Source organism: Bos indicus, chromosome 16, assembly GCF_029378745.1.
Source record: "Bos indicus isolate NIAB-ARS_2022 breed Sahiwal x Tharparkar chromosome 16, NIAB-ARS_B.indTharparkar_mat_pri_1.0, whole genome shotgun sequence".
In the NCBI taxonomy this organism is placed as follows: Eukaryota; Metazoa; Chordata; class Mammalia; order Artiodactyla; family Bovidae; genus Bos; species Bos indicus.
This window is the reverse complement of record NC_091775.1, coordinates 59,078,669-59,103,706: the sequence shown is the minus strand read 5'-3', so window position 1 is coordinate 59,103,706 and position 25,038 is coordinate 59,078,669. Positions and strand designations below refer to the sequence as shown.

The 25,038-nt window shown below is 43.4% G+C and overlaps 1 protein-coding gene across 2 annotated transcripts in view; it reads left to right on the top strand.

Annotated features, from left to right (window-relative positions):
* The window catches only part of ASTN1 (astrotactin 1), a 356,269-nt gene that overhangs the window by 113,736 nt on the left and 217,495 nt on the right, over positions 1-25,038 (top strand). For both annotated transcript variants that reach the window (XM_070768489.1, XM_070768488.1), the window contains exon 2: positions 10,430-10,617. In XM_070768489.1, coding sequence (XP_070624590.1) covers positions 10,430-10,617 — 188 coding nt within the window. The remainder of the gene's footprint in view (positions 1-10,429; positions 10,618-25,038) is intronic.

Genomic DNA, 25,038 nt, shown 5'->3' with positions numbered 1-25,038 from the left:
TATGGCAGAAAGTGAAGAGGAACTAAAGAGCCTCTTGATGAAAGTGGAAGAGGAGAGTGAAAAAGCTGGCTTGAAAATCAACATTCAAAAAACTAAGATCATGGCATCTGGTCCCCTCACTTCATTGCAAATAGATGGGGAAACAATGGAAACAGTGACAGATTTTATTCTCTTAGGCTTCAAAATCACTGCAGATGGTAACTGCAGCCATGAAATTAAGACACTTGCTTCTTGGAAGAAAAACTGTGAAAAACCTAGACAGCATGTTAAAAAGCAGAGACATTACTTTGCCAAAAAAGGTTCGTCTCGTCAAAGCTATGGTTTTTCCAGTAGTCATGGATGGATGTGAGAGATGGACTATAAAGAAAGCTGACCGCCAAAAAATTAATGCTTTTGAACTGTGATGTTGGAAAAGACTCTTGAGAGTCCTTTGGACTGCGAGGAGATACAACCAATCCATCCTAAAGGAAATCAGTCCTGAATATTCATTGGAAGGACTGATGCTGAAACTGAAACTCCAATACTTTGGCCACCTGATGCAAAGCACTGACTTGTTAGAAAAGACCCTGATGCTGGGAAAGTTGAAGGCAGGAGGAGAAGGGGATGACAGAGGATGAGATGGTTGGATGCCATCACCGACTTGATGCATATGAATTTGAGCAAGCTCCAGGAGTTGGTGATGGACAGGGAAGCCTGGCATGCTGCAGTCCATGGGGTTGCAAAGAATCGGACACAACTGAGCGACTGAACTGACTGAGAAGTGTAAAATGAAGGAATAGGGACTGAAGTAGTGGAAAAGAACCATAGCCTTGAAGCCAAAAGACATAGGAATTTCCCCCTGTAACTTTAGTATTTACAACTGGGTGAACTTGGTCAAGTAGGTTGACTTTTTGGAGCTCCCTGTTTGTAAAATGGGAATATAAATACCCCCATTAAAGCATCGTTGAAGATTAAATTAGCTCGTGAATGTTGAAAGGGCTTCTTTGCAGAGCCAGCTTGTAATAGGTACATCATTGCTGGTTGGGTTGAGTCACAGATGATAAGAACAGAAATACAAGGTAGGAAAAGTCATCAGAAATGGAAATGAGTCAAGACTGTTTAGGAGAAGCAGAGGGCCAGCCTCCTTATGTAAGTCATGCGCAGGTGATACTTTGTCATTATCGTCCTCTTCTCCTCCGTTTTATAAGCTGAGAGCTAGTGAGGGAACGTCGCTGTTCGAGATCAGAGAATTAGAGCAAATATTAAGCTCTTTGTCAATAAAAGACTGGAGTACAAGAGGGAGGACTAAGAGTGAACATAGCTCTCACTGGATCTACCGGACAGTTTCCTTGCAATCTCCCTGTAGCCAGTGTCCTGGTTTTCCCAAACCCATGTGTCCATATTGCTTTCAATGCTACGCTGCAGCCAAGTGGCCCCCAAGGACTTGCAAAGCTCAAATCAGCATTCCGATTGTGAGACTGCAGGCTTGAAAATGACTTATTCTCATTACAATGTACAAAATGATCCATAAATATGTATTTTAATATTACAGAGTTTAAATATTATTACACATCTTACTTGATGTCAGATTTTGTTAAATGTGTGCCGTTATCTCAATTTACAAAGGTCAGTCAGATGGCAGTGGAGAATAGAACTAGATATATTTAAAAATCTTTTTACCCGTACATCTGTAGCCCAGATAACCCTGCCTTTTTCAAAGAGCCTTGGGCTTTTTTTTTCCCCTTTCAAATGAGACTTTAATGAGTATCATGTGGATAAACTCTTTGCAGAGGTTTGAAAAGATCCAGAGAAACACTGTCATAGGAACAAGCAAAGCATTTTGGATGAAATCATAAGCCATTTGAATGTCTCCTCATCTCTCTGGTTGTGTCAGAACCTTTTGGCCGCATTTTCCCCCCACAGGAATGTTTTCATCTTCATGGCTAGGTAAATAGAATGTTCGAAGAGTTGCTCAATTGCTATTCATGCCAGCACACAGTAGCAGAGAGTGACCTACTTCCAGCAGCATCCATAGAAAGCTTCACTGCTTTCCATCAAGTCCGATTTACAAAATCACCCTCCGCTTTCTGCAGCTTCTGCCTCCACCCACCCCTAGAGGCAACATACTATATGAGTCCTTATTTCTCTCTCCCATCACTCCTTCTTTCCATATCTGTTTATTTTAGTCAGTTGTAAACCTCTCCAGAAAACAGAGAAGTGGATGGGTAAGCAGCTTTTAAGGAAGCTGACATTTCTGATTTTTAGAATATAGCTCTATAAAGGGCTATTGGTGAGGCTGCCGAGAGAGATCAGATGCAATTTTCTTCTTTAGACTACCCTTGTCCACATAAACATGAAAAGTAAAAAGTCATTTGAGACCCTTTGTTGACATCTGTAGGCTAGATAATTCTTTCTTACTGGGGGGCTGCTAATTAGAGTTCCCTCTAAGTCACTATAGTTCCCTATAGGTCCCTGTCTTGAGTTTCAATGTAACCAGTCTATAAACTGATAGGCTGGACTAAGCTGGAAGCATCCCAAAACCCAAGAGGAAAGTCTGAATTGGAAAAACTTCCAGAGACGTTTATCTCATTGGCATGCAGAAATTTACTCAGCCTGCACCTGATTTCTGGTGTGACTAGAGCCAGTGTCATTGAATACCATGGTTAGAACTGGGAGGGGTTGGTCCTCAGAGACCTCCTAGTCTCATCATTTGAAGATGAGAAAAGTGGGCTCTGGGGAAATTACAGCAACCTGATTCTCCTGCGTCCCCCACCCCCACCCCAATGCAAAGCTCTCTTTAACCTGCCATTCCATTTCTCAGCATGGGATCATTAATGATTTGAGGCTGTCTTATTTTTGCCATTGAGAGCAAATGTCACCAAGCAGAGGAAATAGAAATTCAATTATCCCTCTCCTGGTCAGAAGTGGAAATTTCTATTCCAAATCTCAGAAAGTCAAAAAGATTCCAGTTACTTGGAAAAGGAACATCTTGTTCTTCTGTTGGGCGAGAGATTCTTAAATTTTAAGCCATTTTGCTGTGAAGCTTTTGCTCATATAGTTGTGTGTGGGGGCAGAGGAGTGAGAATGAGATAATAAGCAGCAGCTCCATGGTCGACCGTGTGTTGAATAGAAGAACCACAAACAGAATTCCGTTTCCAGTTGTGTTCTGGACATGTTTACAAAAGAATTACCTGGCTATGTTATCTGTCACTTGATTATTCACTTAGCCAAGCCTATGTAGGCACAAACTTCGGGCAAATCATTGGTGTTCCTGGCATCCGTGCTGGTGGATTTTTTTAGACCTAGTAGGGCACCTTATTGTATGTGGCTCTCTCTCTGGGATGTGGGATTGCATCACTTCAGAACTCCGTACCAGATGGTACCGGCGGCAAGAGGTGTGGAGACCCAGCCAACTCAACCCATGGGATATTGTTTCTCTGGCTGGTCTCCTGTCCGTGCTTCTCCTGACTTTGTCCTTTCTCTCTGCATCCATCTCCTTTGCCTGATTTTCATCTGTCCCTTATCCTTCTTCACAGATGGCCAGGACACTAATGTGCTGCTCTCATTATGTTTATGGAACAACTTGGGGTCTTTAGAGGCTGCTGTTCCCGAAGCAATAAAGACTTGGGTCACGTTTGATACCAGAGTAAAGATTTACAGGATAATTAGTGATCCTCTGCTGTTATTAACCCCTGACCTTTAGCAGGTTATTTTCTTACAGAGGTGTTGAAAGTTACTGCCATTGTTAACAGTTTCCGTCCGAAGACCATAATGAGAGCATGTGGGAAACATAGACCTACCATTAATACCTTTCAAACTCTGAAGTCGGGGGCGGGGGCGATTAAAAAAAGAATGGAAGAAAAAGGTGTAATTCTATCACAGGCCTACCTTTGGTCGCCTTAATGTTAGTCACTGATGGACAAGACCCACTTGTTATCCTTAGTTTGGGATAATTAGCTTATCACCACTAAAGTTCTGAGCTCAATCCCTGTGGCAGAGAACAACTCAGAATGGCAGCGTAGATAGCAGAGGTTGAATGGGTGGCTAGATTCTATTTTTAGAGATGTTCCCTTTCGCTTGTAATTCTTTCATGAAGAATATGAAGCTCTTCACAATACCACACTTAATAGAATTGAAAAAACAACCAAGCAAAACTAATAACCCATAGACACTCCCCCTCCAATCCCCTAATGGCAGGGAATTTCATGGTTGTGCATTTTATTTGTCTTCCAATTGATCCAGTCCTTTTCTAACTCTGCTCTGGGGAGCCCCTTCCGAAGCCATATTAGATTTGGTTTGGAGGCAAGGTTTTTAAGATTAACAATGAATTTAAAAATCCTGATCTAAGCAAAGTCTTCTAATAGTCATGGCCATCAGGGGGTATCACCCTCAATCTTGAAAGACTGCGGGGTCAGTTCATCAGGTGCCCTTAACAAGAGGCTAAGAATGGACAAGTTAATGCTTCCTTCTGGCTTGACGTCAACACCTGAGCCACCTCATTACTACTCAGCTGGATTTAGCGTGAAACTCGGCCTTGCCAGCAGAGGGAAAGGGGACCCAGAATGCCAGGTCTGCTCTAAGCTACTCTTAAGTTATTCAGTGAATTAAAGGATCTTTGAGAATTTCCCAAGTTAAAATCCACATTTGACTTTAAATTGCCAGATTCTTTGAAAGAGGACATCATGCATCTGGTCCTCGATGAAGTTGTCCTTTGGGCAGATTCTGATACTCTGATGTGATGCATCGTCTTAGCAGGTCAGTTCAGGGACTCAGTGTGAAGAGATGCCTAAAGAAGGACCAGGGATTTCTGCAGTGAGTTTTGGGTGTCCTAAGCTAACCCCTCAGAAAGACAGTGTGGCAAGCTCAGAGCACACAGGCTAACATTAGAACAATGACTAAGGCCTATGTAAGAGTGAGTTCATCTCACTCTCCTCCTCTCTGCCTTTGCCGTCCCAGGTTATTCTGTAGTATGACTTTCCTTGCCTAAGGTCCTGTCTTCCTCGTTCTCTATTGTGTGCAGAAGCTCCAAGGTTTCTTTCTTAGAATCTACATATCTATACCAGCCTGGATGAGAACCTTTCTCACCAACCTGAGGTCTAGTCTGAAGATGGACCTGGCCCCTAAAGTCTCCAATCACATCATCCCTAACGTGTCCACTGTGTGGTCAAGAGAAAGGGGAGACGTAGAGTGAGGTTAGACTGGAGTGAAGATTTGACATTGCTTGGGACATTGAAATCATTGTCTTTTAAGGTGCTCACGTGAAGCACACCCTTTGGATTTAGAATTGTGGACTGGCAACTTAAAAAGGATCTTAAAATTCATCGACGCAGCTCCTCCGTATACAGAGAAGAAAACCCAAGCCTGATGTCTCATTTAAGGTTCCTCCAGACCGAGGTCTTAGTATTGTGGTCTCTGTGGAATAGAGGATCAGCATGACGGTGAGACTGTGACTGAGTCTCATCTGTTGCTGCTCTTTCTGTTCTTCTTCATCTCTATAATCATGGCTTTATTCATCCTTCTGTTTAATAAAGCCAAGGGTGACTTTGCATTGGGGCTCAACTCCTTAAACTGGCATTCACAGCTTTTACAGTTGACCCCAGTCTGGCTTTTCAGCCCCAGTTCTCCACTACTGCCCTGCGTGTCTTCACTCTGCAGCATAACCAGACCTCCCGTGGTTCTGCAAGCATGCAGCACCTGCTGTTCCTTATACACTGTTCTCTTCATCTCGAATTGCCTCCCAACACTTCTTCCCATTTTATCCCTTCCCAAGGGAACAGGCCCAGCCAAGTTCCACCCTCTCACCCAGCACTGCTGTTACTGTTTAGAGTAGTTATTTATGGCTCTGTCTTCAGTTTCTTACTAGACCAACACCTCCCTGAGAGTAGAAAACCTGCAGCACAACTTGCTAAATGTGGCAAATAGGGTAGACTTTCCAGGTGGCTCAGTGGTAAAGAATCTGCCTGCCAGTGGAAGAGATGTGGGTTTCATTCCTGGGTCGGGAAGATCCCCTGGAGGAGGAAATGGCAGCCCACTCCAGTGTTCTTGCCTGGGAAGTCCCACGGGCAGAGGAGCCCATGTAGAGTCAGACACGGCTAAGCAACTAAACACCAATAACAGGGTGTGCTCCAAGGATCTTGGCTGAATACAAGAATAAATGGCATCCTGGTTTCTGTGTGTTTCAGACATTCAAAAATTTTGGAGGTGCTGAGATCCATAAGGTTCATGGAGGGGAAGCTTGGAAGGACTGGAACGCTAAAAGAGAGGGCAGCCCTACCTCTTTGGAGATCTCAGCCCCACAGTATGATAGATGGCCATGGTGGTACCCTGAGATGACACTGGCTCCTCTTGGCACTTGTTTTATTCAGTACACTGGCAAAGGCTCTGTTGGAGCCTCATCCACAGCCCTCAGGAGGCCTTGGACTAAAGTAACTATTTGATCACGTCCCATATTTGCTGCTTCAGAGTCCCAGGTCAGGTTTGCATTGATCAAGCAATTTCTGAGCATTTATTGTTCTTGAGCCATTTTGCTGACATCCAGACCAACGTGATTACACTGATGTTCCAAGCCTCTGATCTCAGCCCCCCTGTGATGAAATTCACAAGACATTTACTGTCCCTGTGTGGTTTTTCTTTGGTTAACCCAGGCCAGATAGAGCCTAAGTAAATAACTTCCTGGTTTAGCGTTTTAGCTCTCCCATGCCAGATGTTGCCAGGAGAGGTGGGAAAAAGCCAAGGAGGAACCTATCATTCTGTAATTATGTTTAATCTAAAAAATGACAGCCACCTTCAGTGGCAGGTATGGTAACTTCCTTCTTTTGCCCTTTGCCCTCTATGATGGTTCCGGTCTGGACAGAAACAGAATATAATTTTCCAAAGGAATTTGGCATCAACTCATAGATAGGTTCAGAGGGCTGGACTGGAAGCCAAGGGTAGAGATTCTGTGTTCTCAGCCCACGTCCCCATATACCCACTGCACCTGTTCCTTGCTTGTTACTATCACCCCTAGAATCTTGAAGCAGAACTCCTTCCTTCTCAAAAACAGTCTTGGCTGCCTCTGGGTGCAGGATTTCTTCTGGAGGGTGATGAAAAGTTTCTGGATTACAGTGGTGATGGTCGCACAACTTTGTGAATATGCTTAAACCCACTGAATTGTATATATTTGAGAGGGTGAATTTTATGGTTTGTGAATTATATTTCAATTGTAAAATAACTCATGGAATACCAAGACTTTGTGCAAAGACTTAAAGTACTGCAGCACAAAAACTCCTAAAAGACCCCACGGACTTTAAACTCAATGTCTTCCCCCTTTATGCATGTTCGAAGGTCATGTTGTCTGATGCGTGTGTTGGAGGTTGAGGAGATCTGATAGAAGTTCCTTCATCTGTCTTAGTCCCTGTTCTGTGTCAGGCTGGGGTGACTTTGGTCTGGGTATTTACTTGTCTTTGCTTCCACAGTTAAAACAGAGCTAATGAGCCTGACCTCCTTGATGAGGGTCTCCTGGGAGATAAAAAGCCGGTTTGTTGAGTGCTTTAGAGGTATCATGTGCTGGATTCCTCTTGAATAGTTACAGGAAGGGCTAAAGAGGCACCCAGCATGTGCAGAATAAATTCCAAGGCGGGTTAGAGCAAGTGCAGGGAAGAGGCTGAATGTGTGTTGCTCTAGATGATTTAATTAGGCCATTAAGTGCTCTATTAGGGGCTGTTGCTGCTTGTAATTTTTTAATTTAAACTTATATTTCATATTGGAGTAGAGCTCATTAACAATGTCGTGATAGTTCAGGTGCATCACAAAGCGACCCAGCCGTACATATACATGTGTCTATTCTCCCCCTAACTCCCTCCCCATCCAGACTGCCACATAACACTGAACAGATTTCCCTGTGCTATACAGGAGGACCTTGTTGGTTATCCATTTTAAATACAGCAGTGTGTACATGTCCATCCCTGCCTGTGACTTTTATGTCTGTGGTGAGGAGGAGATAGAGTTTGGTTTCTACCGCAGCTGCAGGAAACAGACCTGGGAAGGGGAAGAGTGTCTCCCAGGAGGAATCTTCCAGTGCTTTGATGTGGAGGCCTGAGTGCTTAGAAAGTGTAAGTGCTGGGGAGTGGGGTTTGTGATTGCAGGGCTTGTGATGAAGCATGGTGTGGTAGCCACAGGTCGACCCAGGTACCCACGGAGGTGTGCCCAAGGGTGTCTGTTTACCCGGAAATCTTAAAAAATCCTTAGAGGAAAGGTGGATTTGGGAAGCCCGTGTCACTTCCTCACTTAACAAATGGAGTTGTGCCTGGGGGAAGGCCGGGCTGGGCTGCAGGGCATGTTCCATTCTCATACCCTCTGCCCACTGCAGTGTCCTCCGTGCCAGTCACTTCGAGAGCATAGACAGCTGACCAGCCCAACAGGCCAACTGAATCCTTCAGATAATTAGGGAGAGAGGCTGAGAATGAAGGGGACTCTTGTCTTTGCTACACCCTCACCCTCCTGCACGCTTCTAAGTGTATTCTCCTCTCTGGTCTGTAGGATGGTAGGATGAACTGGGGCAGCAGTCCCCAGCCTCTTTGGCAGCAGGGACCAGTTTCGTGGAAGACAGGTTTTCCATGGACAGGGTGGGGGGCCCAAATAGAGGGGTGGGGAGGGGATGATTCAGGTGTAATGTGAGCGATGGGGAGTGATGAGGAGCAGCAGATGAAGCTTTGCTTCCGTGCACACCCCTCACCTCCTGCAGTGCAGACCGGTACTGGCCCATGGCCCCAGGGGTGTGAACCCCTGAGCCAGAGAATCATCGCAGTGTCTTTTAGAGATAGGCTGATGACCTGTGGATCATGAATCCCTCTCACTTATCTTTCCTGAGAGGACTAGCCAATATTCCTCCTCTTCCTTCTCCGTATTCTCCTATCAGTGTCTGAATGTCCATTCCCCACATCTGTGTCTACTTAACAAAGTCCAGTCTTCAAGGCCCAACACCATAACATCTTCTTTTGGCAAGTCTTCTTTCCTTCCATCGTTCACCCTCTATCCAAGCAAGATTACTCTTTCCTTCTGTCTCCACAAAGCTTTTATGCATGTGGTGTAACAGGACACATTCACTCACAGTGGGTTGCTTTGGAGAACTTGTCGAGGATTTCATTCAGTTTAGTCTCTGGGCGCCTAGAGCAGTGCCAGTGCATACGCAGCATATATCCAGTGCGTGTAGGTTAAATAAATTAAAGAATAAATATATAAGTAAATAAATACAGCAGAACATCATTTGTACACTCCCACAAATAGTGAAAGATATTTATAAACTTGATAAATATTTAAAATTGCTTTCCTCTTTATGATTGTGGTACTTGATGAAAATACTCTTCTAAATGGATCTTATTAAATCTTTTTTATGTATATTGAATTTTTTGGTCAAAGGTGATAAATTTTGGGAGAAGAAGCCATGCCTTTCAAAAAAAAATGAAAATTTTAAAGCAATGGTTTGCCAAGTATGTTCAGCAGAATATTAGTTTTTGAGGACGATAGTAGTTGTTAAGGGGAAAAAAATGGTGTTAGGGCCAAATGAAGCTCAAGAATGCTGGGTTAATCAGGTTCTATCTATAGTGGGATGTCTCAAAACTTTGATACAATACTGCTTAGGAATATTAGAGGAAGAGACATATAGCAGTATACTTCTGCAGCACAGCTGAGCTCCTATCGTGCAGAGTGCATAACTGGTTTGCGTACATTGGTATTCATTGTTGATGTTAGTTATCTCAGTGCCTGCATCTAGAGCTCAGGAAGCAGATGAGTGCTTAAGTCTGTGATAAGGGCCCACTTCTTCATCATCCTCTCATGTACATCACCTTTGCTCTGCAAAAATGAAGAGAAAAGTTAAAGGGAATTAAAACATTACCTGCCAAAAGCCAGTATCAGACATCTCCAGTGGACTAAGTAGCAGATGATGGTGGTTTTAGAAATAACCTGCCAGCTCCAGTTGCTCTGCAGTACCCTCCCAGGACTCTTCCATAAGTGCCAGTTCTCTGCACAGTAATTACTAACTCTCTCCTTGGTAGACTCACTGGTGTCTACGAGTAATTGCTAGGGAACTCACACTTTCAAATTTACAAGAGGCAAACAACCTTATGTTTACCTCAGTGGGTCATCAGGGTATTCAAACTGTGGTGAGTAAAGGATGCTGTTGATCATAGAAATATGGTGAAAAACTTGAATTCTTACCTGTGTATTTTTCTCAATGGGCGGGAGCCTGGGCCATTAGTTTATGGGGGATTAATTCTGTTCTTCTCAGGGCCTCTTCCCCTCCTTGAGATTTGAAGCAGCAGTCAGCCTGACTCAACTGTAGTTAGAAACCCTTTGTTGTCTTCAGCTGACATTGACTAATCAGAGGCAGTGTCTTAAAAGAAGATGAAACCATAGATGTGGACTGGTCCACTCGGAATTCTGACCTGTGCCTTTGGTGTCTGTGCTCTAGAGATCTCAGGGAACACGGAGGACATCCCTCTGGTGCGCTGGAGGCAGCAGTGGCTGGAGAATGGCACTTTACTTTTTCACATCCACCACCAGGATGGTGCCCCAAGCCTCCCTGGGCAAGACCCAACCGAAGAACCCCAGCATGAGTCAGCAGAAGAGGAGCTGAGAATCCTGCACATCTCAGTCATGGTAAGAGCAGTGCAACCATAGCCTCTCAGGCTATACTACCTTGACCTTAAGAATGTGGGTGCCACAGCCCTGGAGGATCCATCTCCACAATCTCATCATTGATCTTGTGCATAAGTTGATTTCTCATTTATGGGAAATGTCTCCACCTGTGGTGTAAGTAAAAATTGCAGTTATTTGCACAGCACCACTCCCTGACAGTTCTCTAGGAACATGCCTAGATAGGGAGTAACTTACAAATCAGAGACAACCTCAGATGGGGGCATTGGATTGTCTTAGAAAGGGATTATTCAGTTAGATCAGAATATCTTCTAATAGTTTCTCCATGAATGTTTGCTGAGTGACTGGATTGCCCAATCTGCTTGCTGCTCCTGAGGTATCTTCTCCCAGCTGGGAGAAAGTTAGTCCTGGCTTTCTGTCCTCTTACAGTAAAGGACATGCCAATAAATAGAGCCTTGCCTCTCCAACTAGTCCAGCTCAGAAACATCCCATCAGCATCCCTTCTGAAAATTAGAGAATTTTCTCTAACATTCTATATTTTAGAGTCTCACTAGACAGACATTAAGTGCTACGGTGACAGGCATGGGCTTTGTTTGATATTGTTTTGTTCATTGGTATATCTTCAATACCTGGAATAATGTATTCACATAGTACTAAACAATTATTTGTGGAATAAATGAATGTGTTTCCCAGTAGAAATGAAAAATGCCTGACTCACTCAATATTTTTATTAGTAAAATCAATACATCACCTGCTCTGAGGGTAGCCTGAAAGCAAGCTGAGACTTGACTGATTGTCTGTGTATGGGAGAGGATGGGCTCTTTCAAACCAAATGAGGTCTTGGTCTAAACTGTAATTAATCTATTACTCTTGAACCATCACTATGTGCTATTTAGCTTTGTGTATTAGATTGGGGAAAACTGAGCATGTTTTAGATATATTAGAATTTCCATTATCTAACTATTTGGCATGGAAGATATCCCCATAAAATCTCAAAAGGCAAGTCTTCTGTTTCTCCTTCAGCCAGTGTCTCCAGGAATGACTTATTTGATAGATTACCTGTATATGTGTAAGCTGCTCTAGTTTGTTGAAACTATGTGGTTGAGAAGAGTCTTTCCATAGCAAATGGTCAACCTCAGATATGCCAGAAAGTGAATGGGTAAATGAGATTATTGTGCTAATTGAGGTTTACAACATAAGAGCTAGAGTACCTGTACATCCTTCATTAAAGACCAGCGTTTCCTCTCTCGAGGAAGCTTGTTTTCTTCAGTGTAGCTTGCAGTTTCCAGATTGTGGTGAGAACGAGCAGATCGCCAGTGGCCTCCCTGGCATTGACTAGGGAGACAGAGGTAGGAGCTGCATTGTTCTTGTGTTTATCAGATGGTCTGACTGAAAAGAAAGGCACGATGGTGGACTTCCCACCGGCCATCCACAGCCTCCTATCAATGTGGGAAGTGGTCTTTGTCTTGGATAGTTTTTGTTTGGTTTCTTTTGGTCCAAGGCCATTTCAGAGAACACCACAAAAATGTTTAGGGTGAAGAGAACTGTAAAGAGATTCCTAGGAATTCCTGTTGGATGTGGTTGTGCGTGAAAGAAAGACCCAAAGTATGAGCTTAGGACGGATGAGGTGTCAGAAGGTGTGTTTCGTGGGGATAGGGGGAGTGCTGTGAGCTTCTGAGGGAAGATAGACTGAAGCTGTCCTGGCTGCCACACCCTATCTTCACCACAGCAAGGACCCCGCCTTCTGTCCGCAGAATGAGATGCTCCAATAGGTTTGCTAGAGAAGTGTGAGTGTGGAGATGCGTATGTGTGCACATATTTATGGCGATGGGTGGCTGATCAAGGATGCCAAATAATTTGAGGAAATAGATGGTGTCCTTAGAATGTAATAACCCTTAGGAAAAGTCCTGTATTGCTAATGCTTTTTGTTGAGTTTTCCTGAGCAGAAATTAATGGACAGTGGACAAGGAATTGGAAAGAACAAAAATCAGCCTTAAACCTGGGACTCTGAGCTCTTTCCTTCATATGCTACTGGTTACCCATGACAGACCAACAGTGACGTTCAGCTTTCCAAATAAAATGAGATTACTCCTTCAGCTTGACTTTAGTTTATGCCATGTTATTTTCAACTGAACTGGAGCGGGCAGAGCAGCCCTTAGAAGGGCTTGGGCAAAGCGTGAGGGTGGGCAAGTCTTGTATGTGTCTCCGACTTGCCCTCGGATGTGGATAGACCCACACCTCCGTGGAAAATTCAGGAAAGCCTATGACTTCTGCAGGAGCACAGGGCTCCCCAGGCAAACTGAAGACCTAAGTGCTGCCTCACATCCTTGCAGAGACGATGTGGTCAGTGGAGCCTCCCGCAGCGCCTCTTCCCATCCCACCTTCCTCCAGCCCTATTCCATCCACCCTCAGACTCGGCCTCTCCTATCCTTTACATTGTATTCTAGAAACAGTTTCAAAGTCTGAAGTTGTCTATCTGCCCTCAGCTTAGAAATCAAGCCTGAGGGTATCCTGTTTGAAGATGTCGTTCCCAGAGTCTCTGATGGTTTCTTCTTAAGAAACTCAGGGACTGGTAGACTATCTGATACTCTTTATGCAGTATCCTTTGGAAGTAAGTAGGCAGCCATTTAAGGCTCCTCCATGACAGCAGTATAAGTGTTAGAAGGTAGCAAAGTCCTTTGACTAGTAACAGTGTTGGGCAGCAAAAGGCACTTAAATGAAATCTTATTACCCAAACCCTGTTAGTTATGAAATAACAATAGCAGGGCTATTTTTCATTAACTGTAATGATCAATACTGATGAGGTTTTCAGTTGGATCCAAATAGCATAATTCAAAAAAGAGAAAAGTTAAGGTTATTATCAAAACATGAATATACCCAACCTTTTCTCTCTTGTTAAGAAAATGTATATTTAAAAGCTTAACTGATAATCCTAAATATTTCCAATATGTGCAGAGGGAATTAATGGTTCTGTGAACACCTTAAAGTTTGCATTTCTTTCATTTTGTATTTACACTTTTCTCATCCATATTACCTCAGTGCAGGGACCACTGTTTATTTTTATATTTTGCATTCACTGTTGGCTGTGTTTTGTTTTACACACAAAATGTAAGTAATGAGAGAATGAGATGCCAAGAAAAACCCTTTTGTGTATCCTTTTGACACTGTATGGATGAGAATTGGTAAGTTCCTTCTTACACTGTGCCCAGAGTAAATATACCATCAGCAAAATCTTGAGCTTACAGAAAACCAATACCTCAGCTGAGAACTTGGCAATTTAAAACTTTGAAAAACCTTTTGCTTTTCTTATTTTTCAATCATATCCTAAAACTTTTGAATTATTTTTTCCAAGGAGGTACTATTTCTTCCTTACATAAAACAATTGGATTTCCCTCCAGAAATCTTATATTATTGCTTAGAGGGTCACACGATGTATTTTAACCTCTTGCATGATTCAAACTTGGCTGAAGAGATTTATTTCGAATTTAGCCAGATAATTGACACTTAAAACTACAAAAGCGCACAAGGATACTATTTTGCAAGCTCTTGAACAAGTGAAAACAAAATCAATTGTAAACTGATATGTGAGCTTAAACCAAAGTCAAGGAATTCTTCAGTTATTAGCAAATCATTTACTCCATTGAAGATCAGGTTTTAATACAAGTTTACATTAGATAATCAGCCTATGAATTTAAATTTTCATGTTGTAATTTTGCTAATTTACCATGTGATCTACATTTTTCTTCTTAAAGTGTGCAAAAGAATTTTACAGTGCATAATGTAATTTTAATGTATTATCTACATATTTCATGTTCGTAATTAAAGATGACAGTGTTAATAGACTTCCTGTATGCATATGGGTTGGTTAAGTATATTTTTCACAGCAAGTAGCCTTTCAAAAATGCTTCAGTTTGATATATGTGTGTTTGTGTTTATATGTATACATTCATATATATATGATAACTCCCACTGTTAGATGGTATCTTTTATAGTTCACTCTTCTCAGGCACAGTTCACAATTGAGGGGAAAAAAAATCTAAGCATTTGTCTATTCCTCCTGAGAGTTTTGTGAGGAGAACCCATCAATCAAGGCTGGGTGCTGCTCAGAACCACTAGCCCCTGTGTAGAGCCCACTGGCCAGCGTCAGCCAGTTCTTACAGCCTTCAACTGCTGGCTCCTCGGGGGTCCGCAAGCTTCTTGTTTCTGGGAGCCCCAGGTAAGCCCAAGACACATAGTTTTCTTCTGGGAGAAACAATTTAGAAAATAAGGTTCTGGAAGTTCCATTCTGGGTAGGTCACTCTTCAGGCTGAGTTAGCGCAAAGCCCAGAGAACACACATGTGGGGAGCCCTAGGGCTGTGTTTCCAGGACGACAGGCCACTTGTGCCAGAAGACGCATTCTTGCTCCTACCTGAGCATCCTTAATCAAGTTCACTTCAGTTGTCTAGAGTCACATATTACTTTGCTTGAAGCTGTCTTCATTTCCCTCCTCAAGCTCAACCATTTCTAGGGCAGAGAAGAGCAGTTGTAAGCATGGTCATCGTTATATGCCACCGAGACTGTCAGGTACTTATTAAATGTACGTGCGCGAGGGAAACAGGGCAAGATGCTTTTCCTTTCAGCACCTTTAATGTTCAGCAAACCTGTTACCAAAAATTGGTTAGCAATCTCATTCTTCAGAGTCACTTTTGCATCTTTCTTTTCAATTGATATTATTTGTTTAGTTGAAGAGAGCAGGCCCTAATTTATCAGAGCTGGTCCTTCTGATCTTTAAGAACCAGATAGAGGAGTTAAGACATTTTGTGTTACCACAAAGAACAGAACTCGAGTAATAAATTGGAAGGTACAAAAAGACAGGTCCTGATTCAGTCCAAGGAGCTTATCTAGGGACTCAAGCCATCCATGATGGGGCTAGACTGACTTATTGGCCACACTGTTCCCCTGCCAAACCCATCTTTGTGTTCCTGGCCTCCCATTAGGAAAATGGTGGGCAGTTCCTAAAATAGCAAGACCCCTAAATAACACAAATGCTTTGCTTTTTGGTTGTCTCAACAGTCTGATGTGCAAGACCCCCAGGTCCATTTGAGGGCTATTCCAAAAGCCGCGGGACAATTGCCTTGCAAACCTCCCCCACCTGGCACCGTGGTCTGGCAGTGCATCTCTTGCCAAGATGCAGCAGATGCAGGAACTTGTGAATCTATTAGCCGTTGCAATTGATTAGCTATCCGTCTTGCTGGCTACCCTCCCCCATTCCTGTAGAGTGGGAACTGGGGTATAGTGGAAAGAAACCTTACATTTAGTTGGAAGGTGGTCTTCAGGTTCTGGCTTTAACATTTTATCCTTTAAAAGAAGGCTATCCTTTGGGGAGCCTTCATGACCTCATCTGTGACATGAATGTATTAATTAAACTTTTTAGCTTTAAAGACTGGAGATCTACTCAGACCATCTCTGTAATGAAGTTTTACTGTAGAAATTCATAGGGAGGTAAGGGAGACAGGAATCTTCTGATATTGAAAAAAAAAATCTTAAAAGCAAAATTTCATGAAACCTGAGACTGGTGGGTTGGGCAGGATCCAAGTCATCTTGTGAGCCCCCAGCCTCAGCACTTTGTGGTTTGGCTTTTTGCACCTGTTTCTGTTGCTCCTGTGGCCATGAATGGGAAACTTTGTCCAGTCTACACTGTAAATGTCCCCATTTTGATGCCTTTATTAAATGTTCATACTATCCATTCACTCATTAGGTCACCTCACTTCAGACCTCGCCTGACTCCTCTCAGCTTTACGAGGTTTCTCATGTTATTCCTGGGCTGCCAGCTTCCCCTCTTTCTGCCACTCTTATTCTAGCTTAGGGAAACAAGTGGATGGACCTCGCTGGTTACCATAGTTCTGTATCTTCAGAGACTTTCCTGTCGAATAGCCCATAGGTGGATGCAACCTTAACAAACCTCCTTCTGTTGGCTGTTATTATGAAGAGGTTGGCTTAGGTGACACAGAAAATGGTGGACTTCTGCTCCAGTTACAGCTTGGAACCGTTTCCTTTATTGGAGGCTGAGAAGCCATGAGTCCCTGATTCACTCATTTAACACAGTAGGCAACACAGTCTCAGTTGTAGAGATGTTGATGGATCGGAAGATCTCACCACCACCACCACCACCACCACCACCATCACGATCTTATTTTGCACTTACTATGTGTTTACTACTAAGTACTTTCAAAATGCATCCATTTATTTGTCATTCATGTCACAATATCCTTCAGATCAGATCAGTTGCTCAGTCGTGTCTGACTCTTTGCGACCCCATGAATCACAGCACGCCAGGCCTCCCTGTCCATCACCAACTCCCGGAGTTCACTCAGACTCACGTCCATCGAGTCAGTGATGCCATCCAGCCATCTCATCCTCTGTCATCCCCTTCTCCTCTTGCCCCCAATCCCTCCCAGCATCAGAGTCTTTTCCAATGAGTCAACTCTTCGCATGAGGTGGCCAAAGTACTGGAGTTTCAGCTTTAGCATCATTCCTTTCAAAGAAATCCCAGGGCTGATCTCCTTCTGAATGGACTGGTTGGATCTCCTTGCAGTCCAAGGGATTCTCAAGAGTCTTCTCCAACACCACAGTTCCAAAGCATCAATTCTTCGGCGCTCAGCCTCCTTCACAGTCCAACTCTCACATCCATCCATGACCACAGGAAAAACTGTAGCTTTGACTAGACGAACCTTTGTTGGCAAAGTAATGTCTCTGCTTTTGAATATGCTATCTAGGTTGGTCATAACTTTCCTTCCAAGGAGTAAGCATCTTTTAATTTCATGGCTGCAGTCACCATCTGCAGTGATTTTGGAGCCCAGAAATATAAAGTCTGACACTGTTTCCACTGTTTCCCCATCTATTTCCCATGAAGTGATGGGACCGGATGCCATGATCTTTGTTTTCTGAATGTTGAGCTTTTAGCCAACTTTTTCACTCTCCACTTTCACTTTCATCAAGAGGCTTTTTAGTTCCTCTTCACTTTCTTCCATAAGGGTGGTGTCATCTGCATATCTGAGGTTATTGATGTTTCTCCCAGAAATCTTGATTCCAGCTTGTGTTTCTTCCAGCCCAGCATTTCTCATGATGTACTCTGCATATAAATTAAATAAACAGGGTGACAATATACAGCCTTGACAAACTCCTTTTCCTATTTGGAACCAGTCCATTATTCCATGTCCAGTTCTAACTGTTGCTTCCTGACCTGCATACAAATTTCTCAAGAGGCAGATCAGGTGGTCTGGTATTCCCATCTCTTGAAGAATTTTCCACAGTTTATTGTGATCCACACAGTCAAAGGCTTTGGCATAGTCAATAAAGCAGAAATAGATGCTTTTCTGGAACTCTTTTGCTTTTTCCACAACATCCTTAGGTAGAATTTATTATCTCATTTTACAGATGAAGGGATTGAGGAACAGACAAGCTAAGTAACCTGCCTAAAGTGAAACCACTCTAAGGTTGCAGAGCTAAGATTTGAACTGAGGCAGTTGTCAGAGTCTATATACTCTAAGAGGGAGCTCAAGTGGTAAAGAATCTGCCTGCCAATGCAGAAGTCATGGGTTTGATCCCCGGGTTGGGAAGATCTGGAGGAGGAAATGACAACCCACTCCAGTTTCTTTCCTGGGAAATACCACGGACAGAGGGACTTGGCAGGCTGTAGTCCATTGGGTTGTAAAGAGTCAGACACAACCGAGGGACTAAGCACAATCATGATACAGTCTAAGAAGTACCCAGTTCATATCTGGTCCATGGTGAGTGCCCAAGATATTTTCATTACATGCCCTTTTACTGGGTTTTGTTATTCTGTCTGCTGGAACTCATTTGACACATGTCCCATTTTTATTCTAAAGCCAGTCACTCTATGAGTGCTGGGACCCACAGCTGGGGTGGGCTTCAGGTCTGTCTTTCTGTGGCTTTACCAGGCAGCTAAGCCGAAAGCTCAGAGTCTGTTCAGCTCTGCTGACCCCACCTGCTAACCTTGGCTTCAGCCACTCTCTCTCACAGCTGGCAGCAGGTTTATTGGCAGAGAAGGAATGAGGGAAGTTGGGAACTTCCAACTCTAAAATTGTGAAAGTCAAGTAACAGTAAATTTAGGCTTCTTCATATATATGTTCTCACACTTTTGCAGTTAATTTCTAGAAACTAAAAAAAAAAAAACACCAAAAAACATTTTTAAAGCATTACTGACCTGTCATTGATTTAAAAAAAATCATCAATGCATTCATTCATTTAGTCATTGATCCTTTCATGGCAGCCTTCAGGTACTTTTTTTTAATTATGGAGAGAGAAAATTCATAAGACAAGATTGTACTTTCAAGGAACATTCAATCATATCATTAACACTTAACATTTGATGATGATCTTCAGCAGAACTGTGTGCCAAGTGCTTTCCCATTCCATCCCATTCTTTATACCCTCTTTATAATTCTGTTCTTCTCTTTCCTGAAGCTCACAGAGGCCTTCAGTTACCCTCATTTTTCCAGACAGCAAGGAAAATAGCTAAGAGGCCAAATTTTCACTAGGATACTAATATCTTTTAAGGATACTAATATCTGTTAACAACTTGATGTAATATTCTCTTCAGCAATTTAGCTTAGTTTTGATATAGATGCCAACAATTTACTTTTAAATACTTAGTTTCAAAAATCCCTGAAGATCTATTTGAAAGCAAGCATCATGATCTCGGTGGGGTTTAACTCAATATTAAGAGTTGGTAATATTCATAGTAAAGAAGCTGTCCCTTCACTCATTCTGTTCCAGACAATGTATGGGATTATCTTCAGGAACAATAGCAATTTCTGTAGCAGCTTTGTGAAATAGACATTAATTCTCCCATATTTTGGATATGAACACTGAGACAGAAAGTAAATTACAGACCCAAGGTCACGCAGGTGGAACCAGTTTTCAAGACAAGTACATCTGACTTCAGACTTGACTCTGACATTAAGACTGCAGCTTGGTGGCATGAGAGTTGGCTGGCTTCTCCAGTTTTGCAGGCTGTGGAACAAATGTGCTTCTTTTGGGTAGCACAGCAAGAAACCTTTACTTAATGGAGGTTAGGAAGACACATAGAGAATTGGGCAAGGTATTGTTATGCTGGAGTCTCTAAGCCACTTCAAAGAGTGGAGAACTAGATTGGGCCACAAGACCAAGCATTATAGAAGCCTGAGGTTGGATCTGAGCAAAAGTCATTGAGAAGCCAAGAAGCCAGTGAAGATGGTAAGTCCTATGTGTAGTACTGTGTAGTTCTATGGTCTAGCTCTGGTAGTTTATAGCAATGGTTTTGCTACCAGAAAGACCACAAAATTAAATCCTCATTCCTCCACTGACTAGATATTCCAGTGACCTTGGCAAAAATTGCTCAATCTCTCTATTCTCACTTTTCTTATCTATAGAATGGGAATAATAATAGATTCTACCTCTTAGGGCTGGTATGATGATTAAATGAGATGATTCTTATTAAGCACTTCCTATGTGCCTGGCCCCTGGGAGATGCCTAGTAAATATCACCTAGATAAACTCTTGCGATGCCATGTAAGCTAGCTGTAACAATTTCTGTGTGCAGTGTGTTACCCAGGGGCCCTCTGCCTTGGGGAGCCAGGAAAGCAGGTGGGATCATAGCAACCTCTTAGAGGAGTCCTCGAGGAGTTTGGCTCAGGGAGAAGACTGAGGCAATTAGGGCCATCAGGGCCACAGGAGGTGCCCGTGACAAAGCTGGGACGTGGTCATATACATCCAGGGCATTGTTAAGTCAACTTCAGTTTTGTTGTTTACAGGGTTTCCTAGCAGCTATCCTGTAGTTTAGCATGATAATCTCAACTCCAAACTTCCCTGGAAGAACTTCACTCATTTATTTTTTTCATCAAACCAAATGATGTCATTATGGGAATTCCTTTTCTGCCCATGTATCCACAGATACAAAGATTGTTATTACATTCTCAACAGCCAAAAGAAGGCATATACATAATGGTGGGGGATATTCAGGTCAGCACTGGTGGAAAAACTCAGATTCTTATTCCTAATGATGTTATCTTTCCTCCAGATCTTGCTGTCTTCCCTCACCTTCTGCCCCTCCCTAAAGCTTTGGGATTCTCTCACAGACCTGAAGTTTGCCCGTATTTTTGACCACAAACTCACACCCATGGGGCTTGGTTGGAGAAGGCTAGATTTATGCCTAGTAGATAGAGCCAGCTTATGCCCACAGAGAGACCCCTAGCATGGCTAAAGGCAGAAAATTAGGCCAAGGATCTGTAAAGGGCCAAATGGTAAACATGTTCAGCTTTGAAGGCCATTTAAGCTTTGTTGCAACTATCCAACTCTTGCCATCATAGTGCCAAAGCAGCCATACACACTGTATGAATAGTGTATGCGGCTGTGTTCCAATAGAGCTTTATTTATAAAAACAGGCAGTGGGCCACATTTGGCCTGGAGGCCACAGTCTAGTGACCCTGATTAGTACATTCTCCTCATTTTGCCTGCAGATCCCAAACAGACTAGACTCTAACAATTGGTAGAAGTGATAAGGTCCTATTCGCAGAGTGAAAGATAATGGTTTGCTAGTTTTTGTTAGACTCCCATAGATTGATTACAATTGTCACTTAAGGAAGGCATTGATAAAGATTGCTCTTGCTATAATACAGGCATGTGTTGTTTACAAATTAAGGTCAAATACACTCACATTAGCCTTTCCTGAGTGGTATTGCTGGGTTTCGTGAAGATAAACATTGATGAAAACAAAAATGTGCTTAAAACTTGACAAAAGAAATATAAACAGGACACCGATTAGCAAACATGCTATCTTCTCTTCCCTGTGTCTCCTGCTTGGCTTCAACTTTGCCATATGTAGTAGAGTTGTATGTATACATGTTAGAGTATACCTTAAAGCAAAATACCTCATATAAATGTACATTCAGACATAGAAGTAGAATTGTGCTTTCAGACATGTCACAATCAAGTTGGCGATATGGAAGGATTTATAAGTTGGTGGGGGCTCTCTGCCTTGCTGAGGAGTCTGAGGATGGACAAAGCAGGGGCTTCCCTGGTGGCTCAGACAGTAAAGCGTCTGCCTACAATGTGGAAGACCTGAGTTCAATCCCTGGGTCGGGAAGATCCCCTGGAGAAGGAAATAGCAACCCACTCCAGTACTCTTGCCTGGAAAATTCCATGGACGGAGGAGCCTGGTAGGCTACATTCCATGGGGTTGCAAAGAGTCGGACACGACTGAGCAACTTCACTTTCTTTCTTTTGTAAAATCAGCTGTGAGTCTTTCAAGTATCTGTGGAAGTTTATTAAAAGTCTTGACTACATGAGAGGCTGATGTCAGTAGCCCTCCCCAATATTGCTTTGGGGTCCCCATGGTACATCCAGGGAGGTCAGAAGCCTCTTAATGCTGCCCTGCTATTTATGATTCTCCTGATACCTCTTGCTGCTGCTGACGTCCATGAATAGCGACAAAGATGAGTCAAGGAGCCTTCTAACTTGGGATGAATCAGCTGTTCTGTTTGTTGGTACATTGGACTGTGGCTGACAGCAGCCAGGGCTTCACAGAACAGTATCTGAGCCCTTCTGGGCTCTGGCTCCCACTCCCAGAGTTGGCTTAGGGTGAACTTAAGGTGACGTCTGCTGCTCCAACACCATGAGGGAGACAGGGGTGTGTGGGATCCCAGCAGGAGCTCTGACACCAAACGTTTATTAAAGGATTCAGCCTTTTGTTTCCTCCCTCCTTTTTGTCTGAGGGAGAGGGCAGAAGGCTTTGGGATTAAGATGCATAAGTGTTATGGATTTTTGAGTGAGTATGTCATAGTTTGACCTTTATGGGCTTTAAACATGGTATTACATACAGAGTGAGGTCAGTCGCTACACCAACCAAACTCAGAAGCATTATGCATCCCAGCAGTGATGTCAAAGCATCTCTCTTTGATTCTTTTTTTTTTTTTTTTGTACAATTGTTAGCCTATTTTGTTATCAAATTACATGTAAGAATAAAAAAATTATATTGTTGTAGTTGCTTAGTCTCTAAGTCATTTCCAACTCTTTGCAACCCTGTGGACTGTAGCCCACCAGGCTCCTCTGTCTATGGGATTTCTCAGGCAAGAATACTGGAGTGGATTGCCATTTCCTTCTCCATGATTCTGTCTTTATTCCCCAAATTTCATGGAGTGTATGCATCCAGGTCACCATCCTTAGGCTTTACACTGGTTGTGTCAGTCTCTGGCCCCACTCTACTCAGTGCTTTGCTGATCAGAGTAAGCAGCCCCAACATCTAAAGCCTCCAGCCTCTCCAGGGCATGGTCACCTTCCTTGGACTCCACCTGGAGTTCAGATGGGGGTGTGCCCACATGTCCCAGGTGGGGCTCTGTTCAGAACTCCCATGGCAGAGTGGGGCCACGAGCCCACCTGCTCTCCATAAGAGTGGACTGGGGACTTGGTTAAGGGACTTCCCTGGTGGTCCAGTGGTTGAGACTTTGCCTTCTAATGCAGAGAGTATGGGTTCCATCCCTGTTCAGGGAGCTAGGATCCCACATGCCTCATGGCCAAAGAGGCAAGACGCAAAGCAAAAGTAATATATCATAACAAATTCAATAGAGACTTTAAAAATCAGTTCAATTCAGTCACTCAGTTGTGTCCAACTTTTTGCGACCCTATGGACTGCAGGACGCCAGGCTTCCCTGTCCATCACCAACTCTTGAAGTTTGCTCAATCTCATGTCCATCAAGTCGGTTATGCCATCCAACCATCTCATCCTCTGTCATTCCCTTCTCCTCCTGCCTTCAATCTTTCCCAGTGTCAGGGTCTTTTCCAATGGGTCAGTTCTTTGTACCGGGTGGCCAAAGTATTGGAGTTTCAGTTTCAGCATCAGTCCTTCCAATCAATATTCAGGACTGATTTCCTTTAGGATGGACTGGTTGGGTCTCCTTGCTATTCAAGGAACTCTCAAGAGTCTTCTCCAACACCACAATTCAAAAGCATCAATTTTTTGGTGCTCAGCTTTCTTTATAGTCCAGTGGCTCAGAGGTTAAAGCATCTGCCTGCAATGCGGGAAACCTGGGTTTGATCCCTGGGTTGGGAAGATCCCCTGGAGAAGGAAATGGCAACCCACTCCACTATTCTTGCCTGGAGAATCCCATGGACGGAGGAGCCTGGTGGGCTACAGTCCACAGGGTCACAAAGAGTCGGACATGACTGAGCACCTTCACTTCACTTCACTCACTTCTCACATCCATACATGACTACTGGAAAAACCATAGCTTTGACTAGATGGACCTTTGTTGGCAAAGTAATGTCTCTGCTTTTTAATATGCTGTCTAAGCTGGTCATAGCTTATCTTCCAAGGAGCAAGAGTCTTTTAATTTCATGGCTGCAGTTACTATCTGCAGTGATTTTGGAGCCCAAGAAAAGAAAGTCTGTCATTGTTTGCATTGTTTCCCCATCTATTTGCCATGAAGTGATGTGACCAGATGCCATGATCTTCATTTGTTGAATGTTGAGTTTTAAAACAGCTTTTTCACTCTCCTCTTTCACTTTCATCAAGAGGCTCTTTAGTTCTTCTTTGCTTTCTGCTATAAAGGTGGTGTCATCTGTGTATCTGAGATTATTGATGTTTCTCCTGGCAGTCTTGATTCTGTAAGCCCTCTTGGAGAGGTTGCCATTAATCCCACCATAAGGCTGCCGAGCAGACAACCTGCAAACTGCAGAACAATTATACCAAATAAATTCTCGCACTGTTAAGAAAGTTTAGGACCCACAGCAGATTTCCCAACCTGGGAATCTGACAAAGGGATTGAGAACCCCCAGGGAATTTGACTTTGGAGGCCAGTGGGATTTGATTACAGAAGTTTCACAGGACTGGGGAAACAGACTCTTGGAGGGCACAAACAAAACCTCGTGCACATCTGGACCCAAGAGAAAGGAGCAGTGACCCCACAAGAGACTCACCCAGTCTTGCCTGTGAATGCTCAGGAGTCTCTGGCCAGAGGCATGGGTCAACAGTGGCCTGCTCCAGGGTCGGGGTACGGAATATAACAGTGTGTGCACAAGACCTTTTGAAGGAGGTCACTATTATCTTCATTACCCCTACCATAGCTTGGTCTCAGATCAAACAACAGGGAGGGAAAACAGTCCTGCCCATCAACAGAATATTGGATTAAAGATAATACTTTGGCCACTGGATGGGAAGAACTGACTCCTTGGAAAAGACCCTGATGCTGGGAAAGATTGAAGGCAGGAGAAGAAGGGGATGACAAAGAATGAGATGGTTGGATGGCATCACCAACTCGATGGACATGAGTTTGAGTAAGCTCTGGGAGTTGGTGATGGGCAGGGAAGCCTGGCAACCTGCAGTCCATGGGGTTGCAAAGAGTCAGACATGACTGAGCAACTGAACTGACTGAACTGAACTGACTGAC